The sequence below is a fragment of the Chaetura pelagica genome, unplaced genomic scaffold (assembly GCF_000747805.2).
Source record: "Chaetura pelagica isolate M959 unplaced genomic scaffold, ChaPel_1.0 scaffold11, whole genome shotgun sequence".
NCBI lineage: Eukaryota > Metazoa > Chordata > Aves > Apodiformes > Apodidae > Chaetura > Chaetura pelagica.
Genome location: NW_009952694.1, coordinates 7,747,299 through 7,759,320, shown reverse-complemented (window position 1 = coordinate 7,759,320; position 12,022 = coordinate 7,747,299). Strand labels below are relative to the sequence as shown.

At 33.3% G+C, this 12,022-nt stretch overlaps 1 protein-coding gene across 1 annotated transcript in view; it reads left to right on the top strand.

Moving 5' to 3' along the window:
• CEP128 (centrosomal protein 128kDa) overlaps window positions 1–9,126 on the top strand; it is a 112,874-nt gene extending 103,748 nt beyond the window's left edge. Inside the window, exons 22-24 of the mRNA XM_009993920.1 lie at window positions 864–977; window positions 4,471–4,579; window positions 9,020–9,126. Coding sequence (XP_009992222.1) covers window positions 864–977; window positions 4,471–4,579; window positions 9,020–9,126 — 330 coding nt within the window. The remainder of the gene's footprint in view (window positions 1–863; window positions 978–4,470; window positions 4,580–9,019) is intronic.
• Window positions 9,127–12,022: the final 2,896 nt, after the last annotated feature.

The window sequence follows — 12,022 nt, the reverse complement described above, 5'->3', positions numbered from 1 at the left end:
TTTGCTGTAGTTATCACTTAGCCAGCATTTGTGCTATGGGAAAAATGCTTTGGTTTAATTTGAGCGCTGTACTTCTCCTTGATACTTAACTTTTTAAAGACTTTTCTGAAGCTAAGTCCCTACCAACAACTGTGTATCGTTTAATAAATAACTTATCATTTGTGCATTTGCTATTCAGGAGAGCTAGACTTCACACTTTAGCTGTGAGGATGATGTCAGTTTGGAGTTTCATTAATTTCTCTATTTGAAAATAATACGTGGGATTTTTTGTACAATAACATATTTTACTCCCAAGTGGTATGCATGAAGACATTCATTGCTTTCCTCTGTTAGCAAGCTCTTTATTCCCTTAGTGTTTTCATAGGAAAGCCAAAGGAAAGGGAAAGTAAATCTTTGATAGTGCCTCACAACCTGCCTGATAGCTGTATTAATTCAAGTGACTCATTAGCTAGTTCAATGAGAAGTGTTTTGTTTTCTTATTTGAAAATACTGTTTAGTCCATATTCTTGGAACACTTTTTTTCTTCAAGTGCTTGTTTCTACTGCATTGTAATGAATTTTTTACCTTTACAGAATTCCTCTTTTAGAAGGTATGATATTACTGAGTTTTGGAAGCAGTTACAAGAAATCTTTCACCAGTTAAAGAAGAGGCTGTTCACATTTTAGCCTATTTTCATTTAACATTACTTTTCTGTACAGAACATTGTGCTTTCATATGGCCCCTGTATTTCAACTTCTGAAATTAATTAATTAATTAATTGTATTGAAAATCCTTGGTGATACCCATGTTTACAATAGCCAGCTAACATTTATTGACTGCTTTTTGCATTATGAAATAAATTAGATCTTTCAATGCATTTCTAGGATTCCCATTGTCGAAGGGAGATGATTCAGGAAAGGTATATGAAATATAAAGAAATAGTGTGTTCTCTACAGCAACAGCTGGAAGATTCAAAACAGAGAGTCCAACAATTCAAGGTATGTTTGTGTACTCCACTTTTGTTTTCTGGTTAGTTTCAATCTGCAAGGTAAGCTTATTTGATGTGTATTAACTCCTAGTATAAACACAAACTAAAATAACCCACAAATATTTCTGTTTAATGTAGTTGCCATGGCTGATGTAAAATTTGATGACAGAAGTGTTGGCTACATTGTGAAGTGCCATGTGTACTTTCCAAAAATCTTTCAAGTTTCACAGAAAAGTGTCTTACTCTGTCTTATTACCCTCAAGTGTTTACCTGCTCTGTCGATGTTGTCTGCAGCAATATTTTTCATTAGTTTGTTCAATTTGCCCTTGTCCTTTAATGTAAAAGATAAATATAGAAACCTGTTTCCTCCATTAGAAGGATGATTAATTTGTAGATCACGTATAGTGATTTTTCAGGTATTGATCTTTGTATTCTTTACAAATGATACTGTATGATGTCTATTTCATGCATAAATGAAATCCAGGCAAACTGAGGGGAAGTGATTTGCTAAAGGTCACGCAGCAGAATGATAGCAGGGCTAAGCATAATTGCCTAACTCCCTGGAATATAAATCCAGTGCTCTTGTTTAGAAACATTGCCTGTAATGAGCTCACTTTTCCAATTGTTAACATACTTTCTTTCTCTTCACATTAGCTTGTTCATTGTCATATCATTGTGGTAGCAGCTTGCTTCAACAGAACTACAGTTTCTTATGGATGTGATTGAAATAGGTTATCAGAAGAATCATGCCAGCATTTTTGCTGCTTATCACAATGAAACAAAGATTCATTAGCAATTAATGCTATTAGTGTCTCTGAGAAGTTGAGCTCAAAATATAGGTTCACACATTATGTATCTGAAAACTTTAAGTTGTTTGTTTTCCCCACCTCCTCCATAGCAATCTTCTGTAAAATGAGGACATATTTACCAGTAGGTCTTTTAAAAAGTGGAAAAGGTAAAGTAAATATAGCATCTTAGCTTAATAAGTTGCTGTTGTAACAAGAAGGTATTAAGCTACTTGAAAAAGCCATCTTCCTCTTCTGTAAGAAAGAACTGAAAAGAAGAAAAAGGGCAGATTCACTTTCATTCTGTTGCTAATGATAATCTTCAGTTTCCTGAATTTCTCTTACCTTCACATAATAGTTACTAATTCAGTAGGCACTGAAATTTGTAAATCATTGAAAGGCTAAGTGAAATGCAATCAGCTGACAGTAGAATCTCACATTGCAGTAGGCTGAGTTTACTGAGCTTGCATGATTTGAATTCTGTATTCAGAATCCATCTAATTTCAAAACAATATTTCCTCTTTCATTAGACATCAGGGAGCATTTAATGGCTTCCATTTAGTCAGGTCTAATTGGGTTTTCGCATGACATAGAGTATTCTGCTGTTATGACTGCTAGAACTGAATGTGCAAAACCAAGTAGCAGACAGTTGCTAATCTGATTTCAGTGATCAGGCTAGCTTAGTCTAAAAAAACCCCTTTTTAATGCTTACCTTTCTGCCCTCCCTTGGAACTGATTCAAATGCATTGCTGTTTAAATTTTATTATTTTACTATTTGTCAATTGGGAGTCTCTAAAATGGAGAATTTGTGGGGAATTTTTGAGGTCATCAAAGCCTATTCTGATAGTTTCGACTCATGCTTTGTACCCAATGTAGTGCTTCTGATATACAAGATAGATATTTAGTAGGTGATAAGAAAATGCATGTTTTAAATAAGGGACTTGTACAATTTTTACATTGACCATTTAAGATAAAATCATGGAACTATTCTTTCTCTTCTGCTATGATCTTTTTCCTAGCTTTTCTTGTAAAACACATCTTTCAGTTTGCTTCCCAACATTAATCTCTGATTATCTCTGATTATCTAATCCTATCTTCTAGCCTCTTTTCATTTTAAGGAGCAAAAATCAAACTAAAGTTGAATGTTCCCTTAAAAGCAATTAAAAGCAATTATTTTTCTACCTTTCTTATTGCTTCATTTGTCCCCTCTTCATATTTCCACTCCTCTGTATCCTTACCATTTGGCTGGAGAACACTTGTTACTTAGAAGTCCAGGAAAATGATAATTGCTATTTGTAGATGTTAAAATGTAAGATACTAGCTAAAAAAGGGCTGAGTACTAGTAGATAACGAAGAAATTGGGAAAAAAAGGTAAATATAAAGTATAAAAAAATAAAGGGAATACCAACCAAATTAAAATCACGAGAGAAAGCTAGAGGAAAACTAAAGATAAATGTTATTATTATTAGTCAAACACAGCATACAGATGTAGTTCTTAATGAAGGACATATGAGAAGGCACATTCTGTAAATTAAAATTTCTGTAAAGAGAAAGCCATTTTGTATTGCAGATGCTAGGAGCAGCACAATGCTTTTTTAAAAGCTCTGCTCTATCACTGCATTTCTGGAAGCAGAATTAAAATATATTTTTTTTTAATCTTTAAAAATTGTTATTGTGCTATGTACACGTCAGCTATTAAGTCTCTCATCAGCATTTAAGGGGATTAATATGTATAATTCCCATTAGTCTTAATAGGAGTAAATCCCTCTTCAGTGATGGGACAAAATTAATGTTGAATTTTATTTTGTTTTCTGTTTAGTTTTCAAAACTTTGTATCAGCATGAATGATAAATTTCAAGCTGTTTTAACAAAATTCCCTGAGGCTATTTATGATAAGAATTTAGTAGCAAAATTGAGTGTTTTATGAACTGCTGCATTTGTGAATTATTATCTCTTCTCATTTCAAGAAACGGAGTAATTTGAATACCAAGACAAGCTTTTAATCTTATTTTGGAAGGTATTGCAACTGGGGACTTGCTGCTGTGCTAATAAATATTTATGGATATTTTTGTTTAAATGGCCTTTGAAAAATGGTCTTCTTTTTTCAGGTGATAGACCAAATGACTTTGCTCACCAAAAAGCTTTACTGTATGAGTCTAGCCATAAATTGTGCTTCAGACTTTATTTAATGGTTTAACAAAAAAAAAATAAATGGAAAAGCAACTTCAGGTATTTTGAGATGAGAAATCAATGAAGTCTGAGTTTCCTCAGTGGTAGTGAAAACTGACTTAATTTTTATTACTACTATGTGGAACTTCAGTGAATTAATGTGGACCATTCATTGATGAGGAATTCATACTTCACTGATGTCTGTCCTGCTCCTGCTCTTTGTTCTGAAGTGTGGATGTGATGTAAACAGAAAAAAGAGCATTTTTACAGCTTATTAAAGTGACAAAAACTTGCTATGCTCCCTGTGCATTTCTCAACTCAAAGAAGTTTTTTACAGAGATTTTGTAGTGATTAAATGAGCATGAAATTCATGACCAAATGAATCTGAACCTAATGGCAATACTGAGAATTCTGAAAATTCAAATTAGTATTTTCCAGCATGTGTGAAATCACAACATGTATCTTTATGTCTGCTACTGAATGTTTTTTGTTTAAGTTTACAGCTTCTTGATATTAACAAATAAAAATATTTGCATTTGACTGCTGTAGGATGTGAAAATTGATGCTGACATCTCTGATACAGAAGTTGCTGCTCCCTCCTCTAGCTGGCAAACTCAAAACAGCTTTTTGTCCAGTTCACTGCTCTCAGATTCAGGTTGTAAGTATTTCACAAAAAACCACAACCCTACAAGTAATGTATTTTCCTGTTTTAAAGCTGTAATACTTGAATGAGTGAGACAACATACTTTTTGCCAAAAAATGCTAGAACCATCTTAAGAGTCCTCCTGTGTTTGTGTTTTAGCTTTAGATTTTGGATGCATGCCTTTGTCTAGGAAGTACTTAATTACATCCCACTGATAGTTATTGTTGGTTTGTTTTTTTTATCTGGGACATAAAATACATTCTGTTTGTTATTTAAACCTATGCCAAAAAAAAAGGGCTGCACTTGAATTCTGAATCTCTGCATGAAGAATCATACCTATGTAAGCTGTCTAATTTTTCAGGGATCAGAGAGACATCCTCGGCCAAGTTTTTTTTTCCCAGATCTTTAATTTGTACCAGTTAGATCCATGCTTGGGTAGCAGTTTAACTGCGAGAGTTGAATTAAATAATTCTTCTTTACTTCAGTAGCTGTTTTTAACTATTCCTTCTATTCCCTAGTCCGTATAAAACTTGTGGTCATGAAAGATCACAGGATCTCTGATACAGTTAGGAACTGCTCAGTAAAAGACAGGACATACTAGATTTTTTACTGGTACAGGCACACCTTTGCATGTGTGTCAAAGCTAACTTTTTAAAAAAGTTTTTAAAGTTTTTTTTGAGTGTATCAGCACATGGATATCTGAATACTTTTCTTCAGAAGGCTATCACCTTTAATTTCTTTTCAATATTGCCAGTTTATGTACCAGGAACCTATGCAGTAAGTTGCATTCTATGTAATGGAAAGTCCTATTTCAGGCTTCATTGTACTTCCAAACCTCTGCATCTTAGAATGAGTGCTGCAGGACATTACTGCTCACCAGTAAGTCCTGACTTGATCTGATGAAGTTAAAGATAATTGGTTTCTCTCTCTTTCAGAATCTGTGTGTTATGATTAATATCTCTTTGCAGAGCATACTGAACAACAATGGTGGGAATAAAGCATAAGAGCAAATGCCTCCATCTCATCTGTACTTCAGGAACAGTTTTCCCTGACTCAGAGTTGTTTTTCCATTTTCCCAAACCTCTTCCCTGTAAAAATCTTGCAAGTCAGAGTACAGCTCAGCCTGGTTGGGGTATAGAAAAGACATAACCAACTTGAACAACTTTGTGATTCCACTTCAAAAACTCAATGACATTTAAAGATGCAGCAAAAATGTTCCGAAAATACCACAATATCTTTATATTGGTTAACCTGAATGGAACTTGCCACGACTTTGTTCCTTTAGTACTTTTTAATCAGTTATAGGCAGTTGTCAAGGAGGATCCATGTGATCTGAGTACCAATCTGATTAGCTGGTTCTGGATATTTATTCCCTGATTCAACTTGTTTTTACCAGCACTAAGATTTCTGCAGATAAAAAAAAAAAAATAATGAAAGAAATACAGTAGTAATTCAATGTTGATCATTATGAAGTATTTGCAAAGTCTCCAGCATTTGAGAAAGGCTCCTTTTGAAACTGTGTTCAGGCATAGCTGGGGGCCTTTGTTTTTCTTGCTTAAAACTTTTAGGAATGTATTTTCCACATCATAAATTAGGTTGGTGTTCATATTTTGTACTTCCTCAATCCCAGAATGGTGCTGAGAGTGTTTTTAGCTTTTTTTTTTCTTTGTCCTGATGTTGAAGAGCTATATTTTAACTTTTTTTTTTTTTCAAAGAGAAAAAAGTGAGAAAACAATGAATGTGTTTAGCCTTTTCCTATTTATTTTTAAAGCAAAGAAGTTTTAGTTTCTTACTTCTATTCTATAAAAATCCGTTAGTCAGATTTTCTGAGGCTAAAACAGAGAGGTAGGCACAGAATATTTTTCCTATCCCTGATGTTATTTGACTCTGATAGAATGAAAGTGGTGTTCTTAATTTCTCACTGTGCTGATTCATTTCTCCTGACCTTTAGTGCTAATACATGTTCTTTATGCTTAGTAAGTAAGTATGAAAGCAAGTCAGGTGTCCATTGATGATGCCTGATGTCATTTTAGGTGTCCTAGAATATGCTTCTAGATGTCATTTTAGGAAGGCATAGGCTTCCCATAGGTCCCATCACATCTTTTTGCAGCCCTTTGTGCATGTCTGTGGTACCTTACGACACTAAGGTATTTAAATTGCTCCATAGACTTTGGTAAGTGACTGAATGTTTTACTTTTATGCTAAACCTGATCTCCACCAGTCAAATGTGCATTTTGAAGTTGTTGCTGTAGGTCTTGGGGACAGTGAAAATCCTGAAATAGCAGTAACAAGTAGAGCTTTTCTTGTACTTGCCAGTGAGTAGCAAATGATAAAATCAGCTACTCCAGTCATATTAGTCACATAAACACCATGAACTTTTAATTGCAGTAATGACATTAATTAGTTATCATTTGAGCTTAAACAACAAAGTATTTTGAGGTATTTTTCTCCCAAAACCTCCTGTAGCTTTTAATAAATCTACCTATAAATTAATGTCACTTATTTTCTGTGATTAAATTATCTCCTTCTTCAGAAACAGAAAAATGGTGTTTATTTATTTATTTATTTACCTTTTGGAGCAGCTTGCAAGCCTTTGTGATTTAATGCTTTCCCACTGCATTTTTCTTAAATTCATGAAACCTTAAAGATTATAGAGTCAGTAGGTAGTACTAGAAGCTCCCTTCTGAGTGTAGCTCTCTAATGACTTATAGAGAGCATGAGGGAGGAGAGCAGACTTGTTTGATATAATTTAATTTATCTGTGAGGGGAATCCTGGATTTTAAGTTTCGTGTCAGTTGAAGAAAGGGAGACAAAAAATATGAAAAAATAAATAAGGGAACAACAATCTTCTTCCATATTTATATATTTAGGCAAAAGTTGCCCGTGCAGCAGGCAGTAAAGAGTAGTTAACATTAAGATTCTTTTTCATGTCTGGTCTTTGTGTTTTTGGGATTATTTCTACAGCTATAACAGTTTTTCATAACAAACTATTTTAAAGATGCTCTGGGAATAACCTTTTATTTCTATACCCATTTTCTTAGAAAGGAAGATGTTTAATTGAGAAAATAATTTATACAAGCATTCATTAGACATGGTTTGCAGACGGTATTATTATTAGACCAAAATGATTGGTCTAAAAAGTCACTATTAGTTGTTATCTAAAGAATAATCCTCAGAAGTTAGTTTTTATGGCCACTTTATTTTTTTTTTAATTTTGTATAACCAAGGTCCATAGAGTTACATATGCTTTGCATTAACTTTGTGAATTGGGTCCTGCCTTTCTCTTTGTACCGTTCATCACTTCAAGGTTTTAACCTGGATGTTTTCCCAGACACCATATGGCTTTCAGGCTTTCTATTGTTGTTGGGAATTTATGTTCCAGGGCTTCATAAGCTATGACTTTATGTGGAAGAAAAGAGCCACCAGATTTCCCAGCTTCTGTAGCTGGGATCAGTCTTTCTCTGACCCTTAGGCTCTGCTGATTCAGAACACTCTTGTGTCAACATGGTATATAGTAGGAATGATACCATGGTAGAATAAAACCAAGTTGTCCTGAACCTTGATTTTATTGTGATAACAATTAACTCCTGCAATGTTTGCTTTTGTCTGTCTTTATCCTTGTATGTATACTTTTTCATAAATTCTTAAGACAATTTGTATTGACATTTATAAATAAGTAACTTAATTAAAAGTAAAAAGACATTGTAACATCATGATGCTGTGGGACACCATTCTGGAATGAAACCTTTTAAGGCTGCTCAAGAATAAGAACCTGGAATGACTGGAAACTTGACATAATCACTTTGAAAAAATGCCAATTTTTCACTTTACTTAGAATACTGACCACAGGAGGTACCATTGAAAGAGGATACAGTGGCATAGTTTTGGTCAAAGACTGAAAACTTTATGCTGAAAAGTGATAACTCACTGTTTTACTGATAATCATAAGATTTTCTGTTAATTAATATAGTCTAGATTTTGACGAAATATAAGGTATTTGCAAGTAAGCTTTATATATGCACCCTGCTGTGGAAGTATGACATCCCAGTATCACTCGTTGATTTTAGTCCATGCTATTGGTAAAGAGACACTGTGGGAATTTCCTCAATGGTTTCTTCTGTCTAATTTAAACAAAAATTCTGGCAAATTAAATTTAAAAGAAATGTTCGTTGAGTTATAAAATCTTTTAAAACCCCATTTACATTTCTTCTGCAAAAGAAAGCTCTGGGCCATGCTGGTATCGTATGGTATTTAAAACTCTAGAAAAATTAAGTCAATTTCTCAATTCATAGCATTATGAATATTGAATATTTATTAATACCATATTACTTGCTATGTGAATTATTATATTGTATAATGAATATATGTTTCATGTAAACATTGATGGTAATTCACAAAAACGTGTGCATTTCTTTGACAATACTTAATTAATTTTTTTGCCTGACTTACTTCTAGCACTTACGAAAAAAATGCTTCCTTTTGATCCAAGTGCCACCAAGGAAGATTCCATTAATGTTGCTCTCAGTGAAATGAAGCTGCAAGCAGAAAGAGGGAAGCAGTAGAACATTCTACATAAACACACCAGCCTTCTCTGTGGTAAATTCCATTCCACTCTTTTTTTGTTTTGAACAGTGGTAATTCCATCTGCTATAGGAATGACTCATCTGTTTCCAAATACTTAAATGAAAGAGCACCAAGAATGAGTATAATGAACTATTGTGATAATGTATGTAACTTTTTGCACCAAAGGTTTTCTGAGTTTATGCTATTCTCTTGTATTTGTTTCTGCAGTTCTCCTAAACTAAATTTATTGTATTCCTGAAATATTATGAAATGAAAGACCTATGACATTGATCTTTGCTATTACCCCTGTACAGGAATGTTTTTATAACATTTTTATAACATTTTTATAACATTTAACAGCATTATTGATAATGAAAAAATATTCAGAAATTACCTTGTCCAAGTATTTATTATGAGAGTGATTATACAGTGTTGTGCAGTTTGCAGCAATCATCAAAGAAAGAAGTGATAAATATAGTGGAACAGTGGAAATATGGTGGAAATATGTATCATGATTTCAAGTTCAGCATAGTTGTTTAGAATTATTCTTCTGACCAGAACAGTTTTACCAGGTGACCTCTGGCAAGGCACTTAATAGCACCTGAATCTTGCCCATCTGTATTAAGCATTTTGAAGGGCTACGTGACTGTGAAAAATGTAATAGCAGGGTTTAATGATCATGTAGTTAAGTGTGCTTTGTTCTCTATTAGAATAGATGTGTCATATTTATTTTAAAATGTTATGGAAATACAATTTTGCACAGTTCTATTTGTTCTGATATCTCTTTTCTAAACATACTGGATACAATTCTGTATTACTGTGTTCTGAAACAGCACATCACATCAGAATTTTCTGTTAGAAGAACTGGAAGTGTTTCTGATGGTCCTGGTTTTATTATCCTCTCCAGATTTTCTTGTTGCATCACTACTAATGTGCCTTAAAAAAATTGCCAAATCTATTAGAATACTGTGGCAACATGAACCCCATTGAAGCCATTTTGTTTTGTTAGCTTCTCTCATATTTAGGAAGCCTACTTCTGGTCTGAAACACTGTCTATTTTTAGCACTGTAGGTGTCTCAGATATAATTTACAGGTCACACTGTGCCACATGAAAACAGGCAAATTCAAACAGAATTTCTTGCTGAGAACACAAAAAATAGACAAGGAAATGAAGAAAAAAAATAATTCCTTTTATTTTCTATACATTTATTCATTTTATAATTACATTATTAGTTTATTTTTTTTTTACTCTAATTTGGTTTAAAAAGTATTCTCTACATTGTACATGTGTAATGCTATGCATTGTAGTGCTGACATTGGCTTTTTGCAGACTTCTGGCACATCTGCTCATTCATTCAGAAGGACAAAAAAGCAAAACAGGCTCATCCATCTCTTCTGATCTCAACAGCAGTGACAGGGCCAAGGCAAAAACATAAACATAAACTTCTACTCTGGAGGAGATAGGACAAGTAGAAATCTGTTTGTGTAGTAGTCTGCAGAGTGTGGATATCATGAGGCAGTGTTCAGCTGAAGCCACAGTTACCATGGACTAAACTTACTTTAAGTGTATCCAACATCTGTAATTATTTTTTTTTAATTAGATTAAAGCACAGCTCTGAAATACAGAGTTTAAAATATTTTAGCTGGTTTGTCTGGTGAAACATTAAATAATTACAAAACAAAATGTCACCAGCTTGCACACTTTAGGGTTCCTAGAAATTATGGCTGAAAGTACAGAGAAGTAATTTTTTAATATATTATAAAACAGTAAATCATACTTTCCAAACACCTTACGTTGTAATGAGGTCTGATGCACAGATGGCTGATGTACAAATGTATGCCCAACTCACTTTACTGTTGATAAATAAATGGGGCTTTTAAGAGTCTGAGAAGAGAAATAATTAATGTCACAGAAAAACAAGTTTCTCTCTTTTTCCAAAGGAATTGTAAAAATCTGGATATTGATTGCTTCTACTATTTTATGCATTTATACATTTTCTCCTCATTTGTAACTCAGAAATCTGAAGTATGTTTCTTTAAAATAGTATCACTACTGCTTTATAGTGTTAAAAAACTAAGTATAAGCAGTCTGAACTCTCACTATTACATCAAGTCTTGAATTATTTTTGCACAGTGTAGCAATGTAGGAGAGAAATTAATAATTTTGATTTTAAGACTTTACGCTCAGTGCTTAGTATATTTGCCTTTGACCATGTGACTGGGTTTTCAGCATTTTGTATCCTTTTTAAAAATTTTCTAAAAAGGCTGGGGGAGCAGAAGGGAAAGTCGAACCACCACCACCACAACAACAAAGGGATTTTTTTAATGAGTAGGCTTATGGACTCCAAATCCAGGAAATTATTTTTTAAATTTACCCTCTTGGCATGGCAGTCCAAATAGCATGTAATATTTGTCTCTCTTCCACCGTTGATAGAGTTTCATATTACAAAGTGAATTTTATTTCCTTTTTACAGAAAGCTAAAGTTCCATTCATGACATAATGTGAAACTGTCCCTTTGTGCTTTAAGAAATAATATTTTTTCCATATTGATCTGAAATAATATTCTGACCAGTTTCAGTTTTTAAAATAGAAAAACAGATAATTTTTTTAATGAAACGTTTTGTCTATTTCAGATCTTTAAAATTGCTGTCACTTATGGCAATCAATTTCTTTTTACACTTTAACCACCGAATGACTCTTTGATTCTTGCTCAAAGCAGTAGTCTTCAATAATCAAAAAATGTGGTATCACACCAAAAACGGTGGTTTGTTCTTTGTCCTGTTTAGCATTTGGTAAATCAAGCAACTTTGTATGTATGTACTAAGTACATGCAGACTTAACAAGTTAATCTGAGGCATCCTTTTTTTTTAATGCTGTTCTGAGATACAGTGGTT